General features: G+C 54.9%; 2 protein-coding genes across 4 annotated transcripts in view; one reads left to right on the forward strand and one right to left on the reverse strand.

Moving 5' to 3' along the window:
• Positions 1 to 1,932: 1,932 nt before the first annotated feature.
• ATOX1 (antioxidant 1 copper chaperone) lies at positions 1,933 to 12,099 on the reverse strand. Of its 2 annotated transcripts, none has more exons than XM_075900585.1 (4): positions 11,957 to 12,099; positions 10,157 to 10,232; positions 5,140 to 5,315; positions 1,933 to 2,101 (listed from the first exon to the last, which is right to left on the reverse strand). In XM_075900585.1, the coding sequence occupies exons 1-3, from the start codon at positions 11,960 to 11,962 to the stop codon at positions 5,191 to 5,193; spliced, it is 207 nt and encodes a 68-aa protein (XP_075756700.1). In that variant the 5' UTR covers positions 11,963 to 12,099; the 3' UTR covers positions 1,933 to 2,101; positions 5,140 to 5,190. The 2 variants fall into 2 exon arrangements, with proteins under 2 accessions (XP_075756700.1, XP_075756699.1); XM_075900584.1 differs by having other exon boundaries at positions 1,933 to 2,187; positions 11,957 to 12,093.
• Positions 12,100 to 20,257: 8,158 nt separating this feature from the next.
• Positions 20,258 to 24,320, forward strand: part of G3BP1 (G3BP stress granule assembly factor 1) — a 44,963-nt gene continuing 40,900 nt past the window's right edge. The window contains exon 1 of one of the 2 annotated variants that reach the window (XM_075900587.1): positions 20,258 to 20,402. The gene's annotated coding sequence lies outside the window, so the exon portion shown is untranslated. The remainder of the gene's footprint in view (positions 20,403 to 24,320) is intronic. The other variant, XM_075900588.1, reaches the window with a different exon arrangement.

A 24,320-nucleotide genomic window follows, 5' to 3' on the forward strand; every position in this document is an offset into this window, starting at 1 on the left:
AAGGAAATCCAAAGCGAGGCATGTCTAGCCAACAATTAACCCTAACTGGTGTGAACCCAACAGTGAGGTGAAGAAACTGGGCACATAACAGACAGGAAATTCCAGATGGCGAGGTTTTACCCGCTCCGTTAACATGGCTCCCTTGCACCCCCCGGGTTAGCTCTCAGTAAAGAGTCTGTAAATACCAGCAGCGATTGCATTTGAGGGGGGGAGAGAGAGAGAAGAGGGGAATTGGTTAGTAAATAAAAATACAGGAGGTGTAGCCAAGATAACCTTCTGCGTGGAACAGGAAGGCTGGTGGCTCAGGGTACATCTCTACAGCAGAAAAACAAGTCTCAGAGCCAAGTTCTCAGGACTAGAAACAGCAGTGTAGATAGCCAGGCGCGGGCCTGGCTTGAGACCTTCCCCTGTCACTGGGATTCAGAGCCCAGGTGCCTGTCGGCGTGGGAACAGCTACATGGCTGTTTTCAACCCTGGTGCATGAGCCCAAGTCTGCTGTATAGGCTGAGACTTGCTGTCGTCTGGGTTTGTTTTGCTGTGTAGACAGACATACCCTCCGCGGTAGCTGAGCAGGAGGCGGAAGTTAGGAAGGCAAACGTGGCTTTAACTCATGCAGAAACGGGGAAATGCAGGGGACAGCTCTAAATGACCTAGGCTACCCCTGGCCCCAAGGGAGACAGCCCCACCAGTGCCTAAGTGCAGGAGCAATGTTCCTTCTAATCTTTTCTATCCATGTGCGGAATAAATTTGTGTGCACCAAGGCAGGTACACCACCAGTTTAAACCAAAAAAAACTAGTTGTAGGCACTCTACTGATCTCTTTTGTGTGGCTACCCAAGCACCCAGTTGACAGGGGACACTGTGCAGGAGTCATCTGATCATGCCATTGACATACCATCTGTGAGCGATCCTAGTCACACGGTAACTAAACTTTCTAATGGGGGCTGATGTCAAGAACTCCGCCATTGTGCCTGGTAGGAGGTGCACAAGTGATGCTAAATGCAGTCACCAGGTAGCAGATATGGAGAGGGATCCAACAGGTGGTGCTGGAACTGGAAACACCAAGGAAATCTCAGCAGAGGACGCTGATGTGAGTCAAGCAGCAGCGTGGGCTAGTAAACGGGACGCTGGACTAGCCGTCAGGAGACGTAGGTTCTGTTTCAGCCACTGACTGACGCTATGACTTGAGCACAGGTTGTATCTCTATGCTCAGCACTGAGCACAGCTGTGCCTAAAGATTCCAGCTCCACCGTAAAATAACTGTTTGCTTGGGAAAGGGGGAAACGAGACTATTCCAGGCAAAGGACTGAGTTCTCTGCCCAAAGGTCCACTCGGCAAACCCTGTTCTTTTCCCGCGCATGGAGGCTTCTCCTGCAATGTCGGAGTATTCCATTAGGCACACAAACTTCCGCCGAGCCCCGTGACTGATTACCTAGTCAGCATTCGAACGCAGCTCTCCAGAGACGATAGCGCAAGTCGACTCTGTAGCCAGCTCACAAGGCAAGCTCCCTGGAGAACGAGTTCGTAACAAGCGATGTGCTTATTTCGAGGGCACGTCGACAGAGCAGGGCTAACGCCGAGATAAGCGATGCAACTTGAGCTACGTTAATTGTGTAGCTGAAGTCAAAATAGCTTATTTTGGCTTTTGGCGCTGTCTACGCAGCAGGAAGTCTGAGGAAGAGCACTCGCCCTCCGACTTCCCTTAATCCTCAGACAATGAGGGTTACAGAGCCGGCGGAAGAAGCCCTCCAGCTCGCCATTATTTTAACATTATGTCGAAATAACTGTTTGTAGTGTAGACGCGGACTATGCTATTTCAGAACAACAACAGTTATCCTGAAATAACGCTGCTGTGTAGACATAGCCGAAGAGTCCCACTTGCACGTCAGTCACCTCTCACAGAGGAAGAAAACACTAGGCACCAGAACACATATTTGAAAACGGAAGCAGATTCTTCATTTACTGCAAGCTCACACATCCGAACTGTACATTCAGGGAGTTTTACAAACTATGGTTCAAGTAGATCATGGTCCTTTACACCAAGGGTCCTTCCTCCTTCCAGCCGCCTCCCTTCCTCCTTCCAGCCGCCTCCTTTCCAACATCTAGCAGAGTAAATGGGGTCAAATGACAAAGGATATCAGCAGATGTGTATACAGGCCATCTTCTCAGTGAAGCCATGTTAGCGCTCCTGCCAACACAGACAGCGGAAAGGGAAAAGAGTTATACAGGGCTGCCCTCTGCTGGTTAGACCTTAAAAGAAAGCTAGCAACCTCACATCTAGTCCAGTGTTTCTCAACCAGGGGTAGGAGTACCCTTTGGGGTACTTGAGACAAGTCTGGGTGGTACGTCAACACAAGTGAAAATCGAAGAAAACTGAATTTTTGTTTTAAGTTTTTACAGTGCTTTATTATTTTTGTACTGTTTACACCCAAAAATGTCATCCCCCGCCCGGCTACGATTAAGTTGTTTAAACAAATGTGTTGCAATGGTAGAAAAAAAAATTGTGTATCTGAAAACTCCGGGGGTACTTATAATTTTTTTAAAGGGGTACTTTATATAAAAAAAAAGGTTGAGAAACACTGATCTAGTCAATGTCAAAATAGGAACAGAAAAGAAACTCTCTCTCCCCTCCCCCATGTCAGTGCATATGGTTTCACAACTAGTATTTCCATTTTAAAGACTTCTGCCTTGTTCCTGTGTGTAATATCTTCAAGGAGTGACTGGCTGTACAAGCAGCATTGTGTCAGATGTAAAGTGAACTGCCTGAAAGTAGAGGAAAAGATTTACTGTCCTCTAAATCGCTAGCTACTCTTATCTACAAGGTTCCCTGAGACTTGTAACAAGAGAAGACAAAGGATTTTCTAAGAGTGATGTTCAAGTCGACAGCGTCCATTAAAACAGCAACAAGTAGAAGGTGCATGATCCAACACTATTCTCTACACTCTGCCTTCAATTATCAGAGCGCTACACTAAAGATAAGGGTCAGATTTTCAGAGGGGAAGGGCACTGACTTAAGTAGGATGGGTCAGTGCTTGGCAATCCTGAAAATTTAACCCTAAGCAAAGCATCCTCCAGGGTGGACTGATTTAAACGAAGACAATTTAAATCATAGTTTAAATCACCAACTGGAAAGCCTCAATTTAAATAATCAGTTTTAATCAACTTCTCCATTTGTACGTCAGGTGCATTGTCATTGGGTGATATAACCACTAATACATGTTGATTTACAACTACATAGAGCCTTTTCAATAGATAACCTAGGAAGGCATGATACAGTTATATACATTTTCAGATTCTTCTTAGTTTACATTTTTAGCATGTTAGAAAATGGAGAATGGCAGGCAGAGTCATAAATATTGGCTAATTTTTCAAATTATGAATCAGAGCTCAAGTAGAGAGAAGCTACTAAATAGTAGCATGAAAGGGAAACTGAGTCACGGAGACTCAGCAACTTGCCCAAGATCATGCAGTGAGACTCACCTATGGAACAGTAAACTCAGGAGTCATTGGTTTTACACTCTATCCTGCTTGTGGAATAGTTCTTCAGTGTTTTAGGTTTAAAAATTGAATCTGAGATTTCATTTTTTTTACACTTCTGTCATTTTCTAAAACTAGGATCTTTCTTCAAACATTTTAGAAGAATCCAGGCCTTGTTTATATTAGCAAAGTTGCACTGATTTAAATCACTTGAATTAAACCCATCTAGTTCAGATGATGCAAATCCCTAACGTAGACACATTTAAACCTGCTTCATCCTCATTTCAACTGTTTTCTCTTAATTCAGGATTCACAGACACAAACTGGTTTAAATGTGTCTACTTTAGGGAGCTGCACTGCTTGAACTAAACAGACCTTATATCTGCTAGTTCAGTTGGTTTTCTCTCCGTTAAAAGCCTTGGAGAGCATTTGAGAGGCAGTGATGGCTTCTTGGATATTTGCCCACTAGGAACCGGACTGACACCCACAATTTTCCTTCACAGTGTCCATCCAATCCCTATCTGCACTCTCACATATTCAAGCTCTCAATTAGATTAAAAAACTGATTTGAAGTTGTAGCCTCATTAATTAATGAGCAATCCCTTGAGCCATCCTCTCTCTGGGTCTGCGTTCTGCTCCCTGTTGGCACCCCAGAGACTCTGGGACACTTGTTGGCCAGGTTGTTTTGCACGGTTCAGGGGCTGTTTTCATCAGTGGTACTTTCCTGCAGAGCGTAGATTCATGGGACTGGTGCTAGCCTGTGGTTCTTCATTTAGTTTAGAAAAGGGAAGACAGAGGGGACATGACAACAGATTTCAAGTACCTAAAAGGATGTTACAAGGAGGAGGGAGAAAAATTATTCTCCTTGGCCTCTGAGGTTAGGATGAGAAGCAATGGACTTAAATTGCAGCAAGGGAGGTTTAGGTTGGTCATTAGGAAAAACATCCTAGCTGTCAGGGTGGTTAAACACTGGAATAAATTGCCTACGGAGGTTGTGGAATCTCCATCGCAGGAGATATGTAAGAGCGGGTTGGAGAGATATCTATCAGGGATGGTCTTTCTAGACGGTGCCTGGTCCTGCCGTGATGGCAGGTGACTGGATTTGATGCCCTATCAAGGTCCCTTCCAGTTCTAGTGTTCTAGGATTCTATGAACATGGTGGAGGGAAGCAGACATGTTTCCAAATGCAAAATCTGTGCCAGGTTCCCCCAAGAAGCAGCAACAGCCCTGTGACATTCCTGACCTCGACCTCACAAACACACTGCGGTAGGCACATCGGCTCTGCCAGAGGCAGGCGTCCGGCAATGCCTCCTCCTCAGCTAGAGTACAGACCATGTCCTAGATGGGGCAAGCGACTGCAGCCTTTGGCTCTGGAGAATTCTTAGTGCAGCTGCCCCATGACAAGGAGGGCAAGGGAGCAGGATGTGATGGTGGGTTTAGCGCCCATGCCCCAATACAGCACAGTCTAAACCTTCCTCGCGTCCCCAACTCGGCACTCGCAGGGTCGCTCCACCTCCCTGGCATCCCTGCGCAGCTCCTCACACTGGAAGATGCCCCAACCCAGCTGCCACTGCTCTGTGGACGCTGCCCTCCCCCGCCATCCCTTCACGTGGGACCCTGGGCAGAGCGGGTGAATAAGGAGAGCCCTTGGCAGCTAACTAACCTCCTCGGCGGTGCGGAGAAAGCCTGACCCACAAGCCTGTTGGCTCTGGGGTTATTTCTCCCCCAGGTAGGAGGCGCTCTTCCCGGTTTTCTTCAGTGTCTCCAGCAAGGTGTCGACGCTGTGCTCCGAGTCGATGCACACCTTCTTGTTGGGCAGGTCGATTTCAAACTGAACACCTGGGGGAGGGGAAAGGATACCCCTCCCGTGAGAGAGGAACCAGGCAGCCTCCAACTGGAGCACCCACCACCACCCGAGTCTGCCTCCTCATGCAGCTCACTCGCCCTTTGGACCTCACAGCAACATCAGGAGAGTCCTGCCGCCTTCGACTGCATTTCTTTAGCACCTTTCCTCAGAGTGCTGCTTTGTGGGGCTCCTTCCACACGACCCCAGCCGCTCTTATTATCCCTCTTCCACAGCTGAGGGGACAGAGCCCGGGGACCTCGTGTCATGTTCTCCAGGGTCGAACACTAGGTCAAGAGCTTCTCAGCCCAGACGGCCTCATCCCTTTGATTTAAAGAGGCCCTTCTTAAAAGTGTGACGGGCAAGGAGAGTGCTGAAAAGCCAGTGAAGGGTGCAGGGACTCCGGATTGAGCGGAGAGACAGGAATTTAGGTTCCAATGGCCCCCAGAGCAAATTTCCTCTTTGTCTGGTGAGGTCTTAAAACACAGGCCCAGGGCACACAGGTAACTCGCACAAACTGCCCCCCTCCCCCGGATACATGGAGCACGTGGCAGAGAGGGTGGTCAAAGGCTATTCTGAGAGCACATGCTTTGTGCGCCTCCTGCTGGTGTAGCAGCGCATTACCACCACCAGGCAAAGATACCAGTGTGAGCGATCATCTCCCCAGCTCACCCGCGGCCTCCCTTCCCTCCAAAGAGCAGCACTGTCCCAAGCCTCCAAAGCCGCAGCCAGTGACTCCAGCGAGAGGCTACTCAGCAGAGTTGGATTGATCACTGCCAGCCGGCTGGTAAATGTTTTATCCCTGCTCTTTGCCAGATGCAGCAGAGCGAGGGAGGCGGAGGCATCCGTGTGAAACCAGAACTGGCGCGAGCCACCGGCTCTGGGTGCATTTGCATTCATTCGGAGTGCGCTGGGGTTTCTTTGCTCTGCCAGTTATTGTTCCCCCTGCCATGTTGCTAGGGAGCAGCCATCTGGCCAGCTGGGAACCCCGGCCCGGCTTTCTTGGTAAATACAGCAGCTTCAGTATTGGATTTCATTTTTAACGTCTCTAATAAATAAAAGTTCGGTCCCAGCTTGCCAATTGGCGTGCCGGGCATTTCCCTGGGGGTCTTAGCTTTTCAGCTAATGCCCAGGCTGGCCCCCTCGAAGCCAAGCTGAACAAAGGTGGGCTTTCCCTCGAGAGTCATTCCTCTAATGAGCCGAGACCCCCTATTCAGCCTGACAACTTCGCCACGCCAGACCAACCCCGCTCCTTTATAACACGCACCGGCCTGGGCTTTATTGTTTGGAAAAGGTGCTAAAAGCACAGAGACTGGAAAGTGCAGACGCCTTGATCAGTGGCTGGGATGGGTAGCCTGTTTCTCCGTAGCCATTGCAGTGACTGGCTCGCTGAGCGTGGTAGGGCCGCTGTTCTGAAGCTGGTAATATCCTTCCCAAGGGTCTCATGCCAGATATCCCTACGCCTATCCCGATGCTCTCACCATAGATACCCCAACGGTCTCACTCCAATATATCCCTACACCTGCCCCACAGTCTCACACCAGATATCCCTACGCCTACCTCACAGCCTCACACCAATATATCCCTACATCTATCCTTCTGTCTCACCTCAATATATCCCTACACCTATCCTGCAGTCTCACCACAGATACCCCTACGCCTATTCTGAGGTCTCACCCCAGATATTCCTATGCCTACCCCACAGTCTCACACCAATATATCCCTACGCCTACCCCACACTCTCACCCTAGATATCCCTATGCCTATCCCGATGGTCTCACCCCAGATATCCCTACACCTATCCTTCTGTTTCACCTCAATATATCCCTACACCTATCCTGCAGTCTCACCACAGATACCCCTACGCCTATTCTGCGATCTCACCCCAGATATCCCTACGCCTACCCCACAGTCTCACACCAATATATCCCTACGCCTATCCCATCAGTCTCACCCTAGATACCCCTACGCCTATCCTGATGGTCTCACCGCAGACATCCCTACACCTATCCTTCTGTGTCTCCTCAATATATCCCTACACCTATTCTGAGGTCTCACTCCAGATATCCCTATGGTCTCACCCCAAATACCCCTACACCTCCCATAGCAGCAGCGCACAGGGAGAAGTATTCTACATGCACTAGGCCCTCTGCACCTTCTGCTCCCAGGGCCTGGTCCAAAGTCCAGCGGAGCCAGTGGAAAGGCTCCCAGTGATGTCAGTGGGATTCGGAGGAGGCCTTGCAGCGGAAGGAGATAGGAACTGCTGCCGTCTGGTGACAGAATTTCCTGTAGTCACAAGATCGCTCTGAGCCCGTTCCCCGCCCCCCAGCAAAGGTCACAGATCCCAGTCAGACATCTTGCTGCTGCAGATCAATAATCAGCTACTGACTAACTAGCTGCAGCAGGGGCTCCGACAGGGGCAGGGTGGGTGGCTTTCAAGGAATGGCTTGACCCCCCAGCTCACCTGCAGGGGGAGGGCAGGACTAAGTTTGGAACAGACAACTCGCCAGCCCCCAACTCCTGCTCTGCAGCGTGGTTGAGCAACGCAGAGCTAGCTGGCAGGGGAATCTGCAGGGTCAGCCAAAGTCCCTGCTGCTGCTTCTCTTTGCCAGGAACATTTAGGTGTAGGGATATCTGGGGTGCGACCGTCAGAACAGGCGGAGGGATATCTGGGGTGAGCCCCTCGAGACAGGCGTAGGGATATCTGGAGGGAGGCAAATGCTCCGACACCAGGCCTGAGAGTGCCCAGGAGTCTCCAAAGGGGCTCGGAAACGGCCAGAACATAAGAACGGCCGTACTGGGTCAGACCAAAGGTCCATCCAGCCCAGTAGCCTGTCTGCCGACAGTGGCCAGCACCAGGTGCCCCAGAGAGGGTGGACCGAAGACAATGATCAAGCGATTTGTCTCCTGCCATCCCTCTCCAGCCTCTGACAAACAGAGGCCAGGGACACCATTTTATCCCCTGGCTAATAGCCTTTTACGGACCTAACCTCCATGAAATTATCTAGCTTCTCTTTAAACTCTGTTATAGTCCCAGCCTTCACAGCCTCCTCTGGCAAGGAGTTCCACAGATTGAAGGGGCAGAGCAGAGTGCATTTTATAGCGGAATGGGCCTGTGTTTTAAATGTCACTGCACCTCAGCCGAAGAGGCCCAGGGAGGAGCTGCAGAACCCGCGGCGGGGGCTCTGTCCTCGCTGCCTCCCACGGGCACAGCGTTCATGCCACTCTGTGACCCTGCCTGAGGCCCCTTCTCCTTGCTGCCTGGTGCAGCTGCTTTGCTCAGGCGAGTTTCTCTCCGGAAGATCACCTGGCAGGCCGATCAGCGCTGGGCCAGAGGTGCCAGCCCTGAGAGGTGTTGGTAGGGTAGCAGCAAGAGGTGCCCAGAATCAGCCCTGAAATAGCGCCACATGGTGAAAAGCAAACCGAGCGCTAGGAACAAGAGCAGGTGGCGGGTCTGGCAGCGAGAGGAACAGGTGAAGGCTCGAAGAGAGGACCCAGTTCTTCAGGGAAGTCATTTATATAGGTTGAACCTCTTTCAACCAGGACTCCCTGGTCTGGCAGGACCCTGGCTGTTACTGCACCAGAGAGACCTGGTGGAAGGCCAGAGGCAGGATCCCTGTGGGGGTCAGGAACCCAGCCAGGCTGGCTCCAAGGAGGACAGCTGCTGGGAGCCCTGCTACGGGAGTCTGGCTGAGCCAGTGGCAGGGCGGCCGGAATTCCAGCAGGCTCTGGCAGGACAGTGGTCTGCTGTGGTGGGGCCAGGAGCGGCTTGGGTAGGGCTGGCAGGGCAGTCTTCCATGGGTGGGGGATGGGAAAAGGAAGGGGCAGGAGTCGTCCCGGCACCAGGACTGCAGGCTGGCGGGACTGGTGCTGCCAGGGCTGAGCGCACCAGCGGCAGGGCAGTGGTCTGCTGTGGCAAAGCTGAGAGCCCCAGCGGCAGGACCGTGGGCTGCTGTGGCAGGGCAACAGGGATGCTCGCATGTGGGAAGCCTGCCGGGAGGCAAGGCCCAGAGCCGGGCTGGGGGGCCGAAATGACCTCCCCGGTCCGGCAAAATCCCTCCTTCAGGACCACTCAGGTCCCAAGAGTGCCGGACCAGGGAGGTCCAACCTGTAATACGTGGGGTGACATTATGGCTCTGTAGAAATCTCCCATTTCTTCCAGGCCACACTATCCAGCCACCCCCCCCACACTGTGCCTTGGCAGGGGCTTAGGCTGGCTGTGTCACCTGCCAACAGAGCAGCCCCCTCTTCATGGACGGCATCATCCGGCACGATGGAGCCTCCAAAAAACGGCCCCCACCACAGCTGATTTTGCCACGACACAGCGACTCCAGGGATGCTAGTTGACTCCACACCCAGCGCTTGGCAAGCAACAGTGGCAGCCACAGAGACGCGGGGAAGCAAAGGAGCCTTTGCGAACAGCAGCCACTGTCCACATTTACGGGGCATCGCGACGGGCCTGTGACCGTCCCAGATACAATTATTACAGCACCACGAGCAGTCAGCGTTTGAGCCAGAATGGTTCTTCTGACACAAGGGCTGCCATGCGCAATCTTTAGCTTAAGGCAGGGGCAAGCGCAAGCGGACATGGACTAAAGTTTCCATTATATTGCCACAGCAGCCGATGGTACCTTAAGGCTCGTATGGAAACCCCCATCTACAGGAGAGCCAACTGCCGATCCCCCTGCAGTCCTACACCTGGCTTCCGGCGTGGCAAGTAAAACAAAAGGAGCAGCCTTTCCACTGCTCTGTAAAAAGGGGGCAGTCGTGGGCACGGAGCCCGTGTCGTGGTCATCCGCTTGTCACTCGACCCCAGACTCAGAGCGGTGTCACCTACCTCCCAGCTTGTTAAGCACGCGTGTGACCGCGTTGGAGCACCCTTCACAGGTCATGTCCACAGAGAACTCGTGTTTCTGCAATGAGGAGGAGAGAACAGATTGGAGACAACCACAGAGCCCTTCTTGCTTTGTCACCAATGACCCCAATACATGGGCCAGGTGGTCTCTCCCCTGTGCTACCTGGCTCTGGTCACAATTCAAACCCTGCAAGCCTACCCTTGGCATAAAACCAAGTTTTCTGCAAACTCCGGCATATCTAGTTACAACATTAGCTGATTGTTTCCTCGGGCTCCACAATCCACCTGCATCCGCCTGCTGTGTTGTCTTAGATCATTAGCTCTCTGAGGAGGGGACTGTCTTTTTCTTACTCACCTAGTGTAACTGGATCCTTCTTCATAATACTGCTAGACTTTTAAAAACATGATTAAAGGGACCCGACTGGCATAGATGGAGTTAAAAACAATTTGGACTCTAGCTGCTACTAAGAGAGACTCTCCCAGTAACATAAAATATCTATTTCCCTGTATTGTTAATGAACACATGCAATTAGTACAACCAAAACAACCCTAATTTTCTTGTTCATTCTAACGTGGTCTAGATGCTATTCAGATGATAAAACCAATTGGTTTCATTTCACTGCTTTGTCAACACTAGGGCCTGGTTGGCTCTAGAAAATTACATCAACCCTGTTACATCACTCTGGGGTGTGAAAAATCCACACCTCTGGACAAGGTGGATTAGTTACCCTGACAGTAGATTTGCTCCTGGCTGCACAGTAGTGTCTACGCTATGGCTGCACTGCTAGAGCGTTTTAAGTACAGACAAACCCTTAGTCACTTTCTGTCTGAGGAAGTGGGTCTGGCCCACGAAAGCTCATCATCTAATAAACCATCTTGTTAGTCTTTAAAGTGCTACATTGTCCTGCATTTTGCTTCAACTACCCCAGACTAACACGGCTACATTTCTATCACTTTTCTGTCCCTCTGTTTGAGTTCCCCAGGCTCCAAGGGAAGATTTTCATCCAGAAAGACAACAATTTTCGTTTCCGTTGCCATTTTAAAACTTCACCAAGCTGTGGGTGGCTGTCTGGTTTGGAAAGGATACCTCCAAATGAAAAACCTATCCTTCCGTAAAATTAGTGGATGGGAACCCCACCCCTGGAGGCAAACATATGCAGCACCCAGCTAGCCGCAAGAGGTATATACAAATAAGGGGCACCGTGAACCAACCTACCCCAAGGAACTTCCCATCTAAAGAGACCACCCAGGATACAGACCCTCAGGCCAGCAGAAGCAATCCCTGGCCAGCCTGAGAAGCTGCGGTGCCAATACACCAGCAGGCTCCAAGCATTTCGTAGGCGCTACAACAAACGAGCATTTTTAAGGGGAGGGGGGGATTTGGAGGAGAACCAGGGGCTAGTTTGGCAGCTGGCTGGCTTCCCCCAAGCCGGATGGCCCCCAGGTAAAGGAAACCAGGTGCCATTAAGCTGCGCTGGGGACTGTCTCCCAAGGCCCCCTCCCCCAAGGAGCAGCCTGTTCTCGCTGTGGCTGCTAGGAACGAGTTCGCCGGGCCCTCCCGGCACACGCCCAGCAGCTCCCCCTGCGCCCCGGGCTCCAGCCTTCCCCGCTTTGCGCTCGGAGCGGGGCTGGACCCGGCCTGGCCGGAGGCCTGGCTCGGCGGCTGGACTCTGGATCGGGGCCACCCCGGGCGGGTTTCGGCTCAGCCCGTGGGAACCCGAGCGCAAGGGATGCGCCGGCCCAGACAGCGCCCGCGGGGCACGGCCGGGCGGCGCCACCCACCGGCATGGCAGCGGGCGGCTCGTCTGCGCGGCTCCTCTCCCGGCTCCGCGCACCAAGAGGCCGGCGCCGCCCCCCGGACGTGCCCCGCCCGCCGCCTCCTGCCCGGCCGGCGAGCCGCGGGAGGGCGCCCTGGGGCTCGGCTCGCTGCGCACGGAGCCGGGTCGGGTTCGCTGGGGGCCCCGGGCCGGCCCCAGCGCACGCAGCGGGGAGCCCCGCGCCTCCCACGCAGCCCCCCCCCAGAGCGGATCTGGGGGGGGTTGGCTCCGGGCTGGGGGGCGGGGGCAGGAGGGGGCCCGGGGGCTGGGGCAGAGTGGTGGGGGGCAGGAGGGGGTCCGGGGGCTGGGGCAGAGCGGTGGGGGGCAGGAGGGGGTCCGGGGGCTGGGGCAGAGAGGTGGGGGGCAGGAGGGGGTCCGGGGGCTGGAGCAGGAGGGGGCCCGGGCAGAGTGGTGGGGGGCAGGAGGGGGTCCGGGGGCTGGGGCAGAGCGGTGGGGGCAGGTGGGGGTCCGGGGGCTGGGGCAGAGAGGTGGGGGGCAGGAAGGGGTCCGGGGGCTGGGGCAGGAGGGGGCCCGGGGGCTGGGGCAGAGGTGTGAGGGGCAGGAGGGGGTCCGGGGGCTGGGGCAGGAGGGGGCCTGGGGGCTGGGGCAGAGCGGTGGGGGCAGGTGGGGGGTCCGGGGGCTGGGGCAGAGCGGTGGGGGTGCGGGCTCAGGGTGTTGGGGGCGGGGGCAGACGGGTGGGGTGCAGGGATGTGACCGACTAGTCGTTTCCCCCTCCCCCTTACTGCCTCTATCAGAAAGAGACAGGAAGGGGGGGGGTGCTTCTTGGGGACTGGCCCCGGGATCCATGCGGTGCTGCCACTGTGAAACTCCGCGGCGAGCGGGGACTGCTTGAGTCACCTGCCGGCTCCACGCTCCCTGCAGCGCTTTCGCCTTTGAAGTGTAGGCCTGGGGCTGTTGGGACACTTTAGTCGGTAAGGGCACCTCCCCCTCTGATCGACTAATCGATGCAGATTGCATCGACTATTCGATTAGCCTGTTAATCGACATTTTACATCCCTAGTGGGGTGTAGGTGAGGCATGCGGGCCCTGGGAAGGAGTTTGGGGGCGGGATGGGGCTCCGTGCTGGGGCAGAGGGTAAGGGCGGCTCCGTGCTGTGGCAGAGGGTAAGGGCGGCTCTGGGCTGGGGCAGAGGGCAATTGGATGGGCCCCTTTGAGGCTACATTGCTCAGGCTTTGGCTTCAGTCCAGGTGGCGGGGCCGAGGCATCCACCCCATGCAGTATGGCTTCGGCCCTCTGTCCTGGGCCCCAGAAAATCTAACACTAGCCCTGCTGGGTGGACCCCACCCCTGAAACCTGCTTACAGCCCCCCAGGAGCTCCCTGGTTGAGAACCGCTGCTTCTTGAGGCTACAGCTGGAGCTCCCCTAAGCACCATTGTCATTTGCAAGTTCCTGTTCCAGAAGCAGTGGGTTCTGGGATATTTTGAAATGCCACCAGAGGGCAGTTGCCAGAAGCCCTAGTGGAGATGAACTGAATGGGGAGGACTGAGAGCAAAAGTTACTTGCTACTGGGAGAGAAAAGGTAACAGTGGAAGGACTGGAGTTTCTGAGCCCTCAGGTCATGCTGGGATTACACTGGTTTAGAGGAAGCTGCCCTGCATTCAGACCTCCTGAAAGCTAGTTTAATCTGAACTATATTTGGAGCACTTTCCCAGGGGGAATCCAATGTTTCATTAGTGTGTTGGGGGGCAACCAAATGACTTAAGGCTGGTAAATTTCTTGAGTGTAGGTGAAATCCAAAGGGAACCCCACTCATTCACTTTCCCTTTTCTACAGAGCTGCAATAGGACAGTAAATCAGGGAATGCACAAGTTAGGATGAAGGAAGAAATCTTCTTTTCAATCGTGACAGATTTTCTTCACTCCTAATTAGGAAATGGGTGAAAGCTGATGTCAGCTGTGCAGATTCTGAGAATCTGGTTGGGTGTGTGGAAAGGAGACTTTCTCCCAGCTGAAGAATGTGTGTGAGGGAGCAACAGAAGTACCTGCTGTAGTCTGCAGAAAAGAGATTTAAAAGGGGGTTGTGGGGGGGAGGGGAGGTGTTAAAGAGTTGGTGAAACAATTGGGAAAGTTCTGAATCAATGGCTGGATACTTAACAGCTGTTGAAATCCACCATCCAGGGCACAAAAGGATGCGCATGTTGGAGATTAAGGGGTAGTAGTTAGCTCTGGAATGAAAAGTCTGCTGGTGGCTGTGAGGTCCCAATGAAGGGGAGATAACAATGAAGATTAGAAGGCTACTAGGCTGGAGGGAGCCGATTTCCCTTGGTTGCATCAGGAAATCCCCCTTCAGATTATAAATTGTAAGCAGGAGAATCCTGACCAGTGTGGGGTAAAGCACTACGGGGTTATGTCTACACCCGCAGCTTCTGGCACAAGTACAGCTGTTCTTGCGCAAGAATCTGTAGAGCGTCCATACTGCCCGCCCGCTCTTGAGCAAGGAAATTTACAGTACGGCATAGTAAGAGAGGGCTTCTTGCACAAGTGATACACCTGATAAAAAAGAGTGTAAGCCCTCTTGCGCAGGAGCTCTTGCGCAAGAGGGCAGTGTGGACACTCGGCAGGGATTTCTTGCGCAAGAAAGCCCTATGGCTAAAATGGCCATCGGAGCTTTCGTGCGCAAGAGAGCGTCCACACTGCCATGGGCGCTCTTGCGCAAAAGCACAGCTCGCACATGGCAGTGTGGACGTTTTCTTGTGCAAGACTTCTTGCACAAGAACCCTTGTGCAAGATGTTCTTGCTCAAGAAGCCACCAGTGTAGACATAGCCCGTGAGCCTAACGTGGTCTGGTTTTTTTGGCTCTAGAATCGGTCAGGTGAAAGTGACTTCCCGGAGGTTTGTCTACCTTCGAGCCTGTGTGGAACTGCAAGTGTCTTCCAAATTCTGGTAGCGAGGTGGTGATGCCTGTCCTGCTCCCCACCCCTCACTCCATGCCAGTACACGGTAGTGAACTAATCTTTTGAAGCAGTGGAGTGGAAACAATCTACTTTGTAAATCTGAGAGTAGGGTGTGCTGGGGAGGAGGCGCTGCGCATGGGACCCACGGGCATAGGCTGTTGTGTAGCCACCCCAGGACTTGTGTAGAAGTAGGGGGATGTATCAGGATTGAGAGGCATCAGTAGAACTGTCTGAGCAGCCCAGAACTGGAATAGGAAGGGGGCGCAGCAGGTCAGAATAGATGAACTGGCTTGCTCGGGCAGTTGAGGACTGGAGTAACTGGCCTGCGGCAGGTCAGGAATGAGGTGCCTTGGGTGGGACAAGACAGCAATCAAGGGTAGCGGGAGGGAGTTATGGACAGCAGCTCACCACTGCATGCCTGTCTCCCTGTGAAGCGCACCAAGTTTCAGTTGGATAAATACCCTGAAATAGCGAGTGTCCCATGCAGGCCTTGGCCAGAGCAAGTGAAATGGCTTCTTAACGCAGTTGTACTTTGCATCATGCTGAGCAGCAGGTTCCAGTTGCCCGTCCTGATGTTCCCTCTCGCTAAGTTAGCTGGGCATGGGCCCACCTCTGGGGAGGCCGGGTGGAAGATGATACCCGCCTTGAGGCACGGTAGCACCGGGGTCAGAGCCGATGCCATTTCGCTGCACGTAGAAATGGCATCTTGTTTCAGTGCTGTAAAAGTAGGTGCTGATGTGACCCTTTCCGCAAGCGTGGGGGTTATCTGAGAGACCGTGCTGCTGTGGGCCTCTCTGCTGTTTGTCCTCCCAGCTGTGGGGCAGGGTTATTTTACACGGCTGCCCCTTGGCTTGTACTAAACTCTGCAAAGGCCTTGCTACTGATCTATGAGCTGGCAGCTTGCAATGTGGCTCAGGATATAAATAGTAAAAAAAAAAAAAAAAAAAAGCGGGGGGGGAATATTAATGCTGAGGATGGCATAATGCCAGCCTAGTGACTGTAAATCTCCCTGCAAGAAACTAGGGAAGGAGATTCATACAGTGGCTGCCTGCTAGGGGAACAAGAGGCATTAAGTCCTGGCTATAGGGTCAGGTGTTACCCTTGCTCCCCCTCCCAAGCAACATCACTGATTTAGCGCTGCACAGGATGTAGGTGAAGGGAAATTTTGGCCCTTTGGCAGACAGTTTGGTCCAAGCAAGTGTCCACCACCTCCACAGCAAAACCAAACATGTGCCTTAGGAAACTGACTTCAAGCCCTGACTGCTTTTACTTTGTGGAAGCAAGGCTGTGGTACGAAAGTTGCTGTGCCTTCTGGGGCTCTTTTATCCTTTCAGGTGACGACATGCAATGTGACATGGATTTTATGGGATGGATCAGTAACGGGGCATCTCTTTCCACTTGGAGAGTGGTATTTTTAGGGTAGAGCACTGATGAGGCAATGCAAAAACCTGAACCTCTGCCTTATCAAAGCTTTCAGAGCAAGTTTCAGTTGGCTTGATTTCTCTGTTTCAGTAAGAAATTGCAAAAGAGGAAAAAGAAATTGCTGCTGCACAGACAGGTGAACTGTGTTATTTGTTTTCTCATCTAGATGCTCCTGCGGGCTCACCAGTCTGAGTGTAGTGGGTGATCTGATTTCCAAGTGGACTTGTTACTTGGGATGTTGGCTGGGAAGCCTCAGGATGGAGTTTTGTGTCCAGTGGGAATGGATTTGATCATATTCCTATGCTGAAACCTCTTAAGAGAAGGTTGAGCATTTTCCCAGGAGGTTACGGGATCTGTGACGATCAAGCTGGTAGGGCTGTATGCGCAGGGAGCCCTGGGTGGAAAGAGAACCTTTTAGAGGATGCAGTGTCCGCCCCGAAGGTTCATTCTTGGTGCTACTGAACTTTGATATTGCACCACCCAGTGTGGCAGTCCCAAGGAAATAATGGGAATGGAGACAGTTTAGTGCTTTGCACAATGTGGAGGAATCTTCCAGGAAGACTGGGATGGTGGGAGAAAGCACAGAGTGACCAGGATGATCTGAGCCGCACAAATGCCCAGGTGAAGACAGGTGACAATACCTGTCTGGGCCATATGGCGCTACAGAGTCCGGATGTGCCAGGGAGGAAGGGGTGGCTGGACTGGGCTGGGTTTTGAAGGTTGGGAAAGCCATGGCCTGGATGGGCTGTGTCAGAATGGGTGACCAGCCAGCTTGTGGTTTGGAGGCTGGGTGAGGCCTTGACCCAGCATTGAAGATGGACACCCTGGGCCAGAAGTAGCTGACCAGGCCGTACTGTGGTAGAGAGGCTGGGTGAGGCCTTGGCTCTGTGGAAGGCAGGCTGTGCAGAGAACTGGAGGCTGCAAGTGGTGGGATCAGCACGTGACTGATGGAAGGCCGGCTGTGCAGAGGTCCCAAGGCTGGACACCGTGGATTCAGCGGGTGATTGGGTCGTGCTGAGTCAGGCTGGGCCCCACAGAGACTGGCTGTGGCAGGTTCAGTGGGTGACGGGGCAGTACAGTAATATGGAGGCGGGGTGAGGCTGGGCCTTGTGGAGGCTGGGTTTGGCAGGTGACTGGGCCCCGGGTAGGCTAGCTCTGGCGGGTTCAGTGGGTGATGGGGCCATACAGTGGTATAGAGGCCAGCTATGAATGGTCTGGTGGGTGGAAGGGCCAAACAGTGGTATGGAGGCTGGGTAAGGCTGGCTGTGGTGGGTTTGGCAGGTGTCAGGGTCATACAGTGGTAGGGAGGCTGGGAGAGGGTAGGCCCTAGGGAGACCAGCTGTGGCAGGTTCAGTGGGTGACTGGGCCATACGGTGGTATTGAGGCTGGGCCCCAGGGAGGCCGGCTGTAGCAGCTTTGGAGGGTGGTGGAGCTGTACAGTGGTGCGGAGACTGAGGGAGGCCAACTGTGTGGTCAGCAGGTGGCGGGGCCGTACAGTGTTACAGAGGCTGGGGGAGGCTGGCTGTGGTGGATTCAGTGGATGGTGGGGATGTACAGTGGTACAGAGGCTGAGGGAAGCTGGCTGTAGCAGGGCCGTATGGAGGCTAGGACCAGCTGTGGTGGGTTTAGGGGATGGTGGCAGGTTTGGTGGAGGCGGGGCCATATGGTGGTGAGGAGGCTGTCTGTGGTGGGGCTGTACGGTGGTGGCCGTACGGTGGTAGGCAGGCTGGGGAAAAGGGGTCGGCGGCGGTGGGTTTGGCAGTGGCGGCCGTACAGTGGTAGGGAGGCCGGGGGGGTCAGTGGTGGCGGGTTTGGGGGAGGCGGCCGGATGGTGGTAGGGAGGCGGGGGGGAGGGTCGGCAGTGGTGGGTTCGGGGTTGGCAGCCATATGGTGGTAGGGAGGCCGGGAGGGGGGCATTCTGGAGCTGTACGGTGGTAGGGAGCCTGGTGGGGGGGTTGGCGATGGCGGGGCTGTACGGTGGTAGGGAGCCTGGTGGGGGGGTTGGCGATGGCGGGGCTGTGCGGTGGTAGGGAGGCGGGGGGGGGTTCTGGAGCCGTGCGGTGGTAGGGAAGCGGGGGGGGTTCTGGAGCCGTGCGGTGGTAGGGAGGCGGGGGGGGGGGTTCTGGAGCCGTGCGGTGGTAGGGAGGCGGGGGGGGTTCTGGAGCCGTGCGGTGGTAGGCAGACGGGGGGGGGTTCTGGAGCCGTGCGGTGGTAGGGAGGCGGGGGGGGGGTTCTGGAGCCGTGTGTGGTAGGGAGGCGGGGGGGTTCTGGAGCCGTGCGGTGGTAGGGAGGCGGGGGGGGGGGTTCTGGAGCCGTGCGGTGGTAGGGAGGCGGGGGAGGGGGGGGTTCTGGAGCCGTGCTGTGGTAGGGAGGCGGGGGGGGGGGTTCTGGAGCCGTGCGGTGGTAGGGAGGCGGGGGAGGGGGTTCTGGAGCCGTGCGGTGGTAGGGAGGCGGGGGGGGTTCTGGAGCCGTGCGGTGGTAGGGAGGCGGGGGAGGGGGTTCTGGAGCCGTGCGGTGGTAGGGAGGCGGGGGGGGGGTTCTGGAGCCGTGCGGTGGTAGGGAGGCGGGGGGGGGTTCTGGAGCCGTGCGGTGGTAGGGAGGCGGGGGGAGGGGGTTCTGGAGCCGTGCGGTGGTAGGGAGGCGGGGGGAGGGGGTTCTGGAGCCGTGCGGTGGTAGGGAGGCGGGGGGGAGGGGGTTCTGGAGCCGTGCGGTGGTAGGGAGGCGGGGGGGGGGTTCTGGAGCCGTGCGGTGGTAGGGAGGCGGGGGAGGGGGTTCTGGAGCCGTGCGGTGGTAGGGAGGCGGGGGGGGTTCTGGAGCCGTACGGTGGTAGGGAGGCGGGGGGGAGGGGGTTCTGGAGCCGTGCGGTGGTAGGGAGGCGGGGGGGGTTCTGGAGCCGTGCGGTGGTAGGGAGGCGGGGGGGGTTCTGGAGCCGTGCGGTGGTAGGGAGGCGGGGGGGAGGGGGTTCTGGAGCCGTGCGGTGGTAGGGAGGCGGGGGGGGTTCTGGAGCCGTGCGGTGGTAGGGAGGCGGGGGGGAGGGGGTTCTGGAGCCGTGCGGTGGTAGGGAGGCGGGGGGGGTTCTGGAGCCGTGCGGCGGTAGGGAGGCGGGGGGGAGGGGGTTCTGGAGCCGTGCGGTGGTAGGGAGGCGGGGGGGGTTCTGGAGCCGTGCGGCGGTAGGGAGGCGGGGGGGAGGGGGTTCTGGAGCCGTGCGGTGGTAGGGAGGCGGGGGGGAGGGGGTTCTGGAGCCGTGCGGTGGTAGGGAGGCGGGGGGGAGGGGGTTCTGGAGCCGTGCGGCGGTAGGGAGGCGGGGAGGGGGGTTCTGGAGCCGTGCGGTGGTAGGCAGGCGGGGGGGGGGTCACGGTGACCCAGGGGGCGGGGCCAGAGCAGCTGGGGGGAGCAGCACGTGGCCTGGTGCAGCAGGTGGGGGGAGGCGCGGGCGGCCCTTCCCCCCGTGGGGCGGGGCCCGGCTGCCGGCCGGGGGCGGGCTGACTCTGCCTCGGTGCCGCCTTTCCCTTTAAGAGCCTGTCGCGTGCGGCCTGTCAGTCAGGGCCAGCCGGGCTTCCTAATTGGCTGCGGCGCCCAGACCCGAAACGAGTGCCGGCCCTGTCTAAAACGGGGTTTACCTAGCCTGATCTCCAGGGCGCCGCTCTACGGCGTAACCACCCTACGCGGGCACCTTACCTCCGCCTCGTCCAACTTTCACCTCATAGCGAAAGTTGCGTCGCCTTATTGGTCACCGGGGGAGTCAGTCGAGCTTTATCCCGCCCTAGGGGCTGCCATTTCAACGCCTGTTGGCTGGTTCTTACGTCGCTCACCTAACGGCGTCCTGCCTCACGGCAGTGCCGATAGGGTGCGTTCGATGCCACTCACGAAGCACCGCCCTGCTTTGGCGGCCCTGGCCAAACGGCGTCCGAGCTGCGAAGTGCGGCGCTCGGTGATTGGCTGGCGCGGTGCGGCGGGGTTAGGCTGCGCGCCGGATATATGCAGCCGGCGGGTGAGCACGCCGTTGCGTGAGGTTTTGCCATTGCCCGGCCGGCCTGTCGCGAAGCCTCCTGCTCCAGTCCCGCTCCGTCCGCAGGTAACGGGGGGGCCCTGCCGCGCCCCCTCCTCGCGCCCCGCGGGGGGGGCTCCTGCCCCGGCGTCACGGGCACGCGCGGGCTCGGCGCCGCTCGGCGGGCCGGGGGGAGGGGAAGGAAGCTGGGACCCCCCCCCCGGCCGGGCCCGCTTGGGGGCAGGGCGCGGGGGGGGCGCCCCTCGTGGGGGGGGGGGTCTCCGGCACCGCGCTGCGTGCAGGGCTGGGGGTGGCCCGGGGCGGTAATTCAGCGTGTGGGAATGGTGGGGGCGGGCCGGGGGGGGCTGGGGGTGTGGTTCACTGCGGGGGGGGCTGGGAGCGGGGCTGTAATTCATGGGCACAGGGTGAGAGTGGGGGGGCACATGGGGCAATAATGCACTCGGGACGGGGGTATCTGGGGGTGTAATTCACTGGGGACAGGGTGCGAATGGGGGGGGTGGCGGCCTGGGGGTGTAATTCACTGGGGGCAGGGTGCGAATGGGGGGGGTGGCGGCCTGGGGGTGTAATTCACTGGGGGCAGGGTTGGAATGGGGGGGGTAGCGGCCTGGGGGTGTAATTCACTGGGGGCAGGGTTGGAATGGGGGGGGTGGCGGCCTGGGGGTGTAATTCACTGCGGGCAGGGTTGGAATGGGGTGGGGTGGCGGCCTGGGGGTGTAATTCACTGCGGGCAGGGTTGGAATGGGGGGTGGCGGCCTGGGGGTGTAATTCACTGGGGGCAGGGTTGGAATGGGGGGTGGCGGCCTGGGGGTGTAATTCACTGGGGGCAGGGTTGGAATGGGGGGGGGGTAGCGGCCTGGGGGTGTAATTCACTGGGGGCAGGGTTGGAATGGGGGGGGTAGCGGCCTGGGGGTGTAATTCACTGCGGGCAGGGTTGGAATGGGGGGTGGCGGCCTGGGGGTGTAATTCACTGGGGGCAGGGTTGGAATGGGGGGGGGGGTGGCGGCCTGGGGGTGTAATTCACTGCGGGCAGGGTTGGAATGGGGGGTGGCGGCCTGGGGGTGTAATTCACTGGGGACAGGGTGCGAATGGGGGTGGGGGTGGCGGCCTGGGGGTGTAATTCAATGCGGACAGGGTTGGAATGGGGGGTGGTGGTCTGGGGGTGTAATTCACTGGGGACAGGGTGCGAATGGGGGTGGGGGTGGCGGCCTGGGGGTGTAATTAACTGCGGACAGGGTTGGAATGGGGGGGGGGGTAGCCCAGGCCTCCCGCAGCCTCCCTGCAAGGATCATCGTGCATGCAGGCCGAAGTAAGGGGGGGGGGGGGGCTGCCTGCTCTCTCGGGTGGTGCTGGGGGTTGAGAAACATCGAGCCGTCTGGGCTACAAAAACAAGCCGTTTCATGGAGCGGTTCCTGTGCTCTGAAAGCCCCAGTGTGTTTGGCACCATCGGTGTGAGAAGAACATTCCTCTGGCCGCACAGAAAGGAGTGACGCTGTGGAAAAGAGTAAACGTTGCTGGGGCTGTGGACAATAGGGATCCTTCTGAAAGCAAATATTTTAAGGGGGGGGGGAAGAGTTAGAGGAGGGACACAAACAGGAGGGAAGAAAACTTGGTTGTGTTAGGCTAGATACAAAGTGGCAACCTTTGTTCTGTGCTTTACATAGCTGGTGTGTTCTATCAAACAAAAACCTAAAATGCCTACACGTAGTAGCTACGCTGCAGAGCTTGTTCATGGATTAATGTGGCATAGAAAAATACCCACCCCTTGAGACATTTGTAGTCCTCTGTAAATCTCTGCATTGTACAAAGGAGGGTAAGTTTCACCCCTGCTTTACAAGTGGGGTAATATTGTCCTCTCTGTGGTATTAAATGATTTATCCAAGGTCACACAGCAAGACAATGGTGGAGCTGGGATTTTAAACCTAGAACTGCAAATAAGATAGTGTAAGAAGAGCTCCCAGTAACTTGGAAGGAAGGCCCCAGGCCTACTTGCTTGGGAAAGCCCTACCTGTATCATTGTTACTGAATCTGAATGTCTTGCATAGAGTTAGTGTATAAGGTTGTATTTGGAATTATTGCTTTGTGGTGGTTATCCATTGGTGAGACACTTACATTAAGCATTGTGAATATAATGTATTCCATGTTAAGTGGCACCTTCCTATTTAGATCTGAAAAGTGTTGGCAGCAAACAGCCATGTTTCCAGTCAGCTATTTTTGTCAGGCCTACCCTTTGAAACAAATGACAGCATTAGGAAATGTAGAAAGGCTACCAACTCCTGAACATTAACTTCCAGTTAGTATAAATAAAATAACTTGTGATGGATCTTCAGCCATTATGTAGTTCTTGCCAACAGTGTTTCTTGCTACTGAGGTTTAGGTTCTTCTGAAAACAGCATCTTCTATTCACTAGATCAGTCACTTCACTTAAAAGGGGTTAAGAAAACATGCCAAGTTCTCAAATACGATCTTAGGGAAAATTGAGAGTAAATTGCATTTTTTCTAATTAACTTAGATTCTCGGATGTATTCAGCAGTGTTATTGATAGTGGTAGAATGGGCACTCTCCTCAAGTCTTTTGAAAGATACTATACCTTTCTCTGCTGACTTGAAGTTAAATCCAGTCATGACTTGCAACAAAATGTCTAAATTGCAGCTGCTTGTTCAGGTGTAACTGGGTAGAATGTCACATTAAACTGGAAGTTTAAGTAGTTGGATAGGTAAAGAGTTGTGTGAAACAGTAATACTATTGTGAGAGATTCATGCATCTGTGTTCCTTTCTCAGTGTGTTTTAACATTAATATGCCTTAAGAACAATTGCTAAATCTAGTATGAAGCAAAATGCAGGACAATGTAGCACTTTAAAGACTAACAAGATGGTTTATTAGATGATGAGCTTTCGTGGGCCAGACCCACTTCCTCAGATCAAATAGTGGAAGAAAGTAGTCACAACCATATATACCAAAGGATACAATTTAAAAAAAATGAACAAATATGAAAAGGACAAATCACATTGCAGAACAGAAGGGGGATGCGGGGGGGTGGGAAGGGGGAGGAAGGAAGGTAAGTGTCTGTGAATTGCTGATATTAAAGGTAGGGAGAGTGGGATGTTTGTGAGTTAATGGTATTACAGGTGATAATTGGGGAAACTGTCTTGGTAATGGGTGAGAAAGTTCAAAGACTTGTTAAGTCCTTGTTGGTAAGTGTCGAATTTTAAGGGAATCCTCTGAACTGTCATTCATGTTAAAATTCGACACTTACCAACAAGGACTTAACAAGTCTTTGAACTTTCTCACCCATTACCAAGACAGTTTCCCCAATTATCACCTGTAATACCATTAACTCACAAACATCCCACTCTCCCTACCTTTAATATCAGCAATTCACAGACACTTACCTTCCTTCCTCCCCCTTCCCACCCCCCCGCATCCCCCTTCTGTTCTGCAATGTGATTTGTCCTTTTCATATTCATTTTTTTTAAATTGTATCCTTTGGTATATATGGTTGTGACTACTTTCTTCCACTATTTGATCTGAGGAAGTGGGTCTGGCCCACGAAAGCTCATCATCTAATAAACCATCTTGTTAGTCTTTAAAGTGCTACATTGTCCTGCATTTTGCTTCAACTACCCCAGACTAACACGGCTACATTTCTATCACTAAATCTAGTATATACTTGAGAGTTTTTGTTCAAGAGCTCTTCCTTAAACAGAAAGAGCTAGGACCACCAAATTCAGTATGCAGCTTTCTCTTATAACTTAAAACAACATAAGGGTTTGGTTGTGCCATGAAAATGGGATTTTCCTTGCATGGGATTGCTTTTCATAAAACCATACAGAAAAGAGACAATTGCCAGGTAGGTGTAAGGGGCTTGCTGCTGTCTCCCTGTCCTGGACTATCCCAGCTCCCAGCCTTCCACTCCATAGGCCCTCTTGGGTGAGGGGGAGGGAGGGGAAGGAAGGGGGCTGAAGATTCCTATGGGGACATTGTTA

This window comes from Pelodiscus sinensis, chromosome 17, assembly GCF_049634645.1.
Source record: "Pelodiscus sinensis isolate JC-2024 chromosome 17, ASM4963464v1, whole genome shotgun sequence".
NCBI classification, from domain to species: Eukaryota; Metazoa; Chordata; order Testudines; family Trionychidae; genus Pelodiscus; species Pelodiscus sinensis.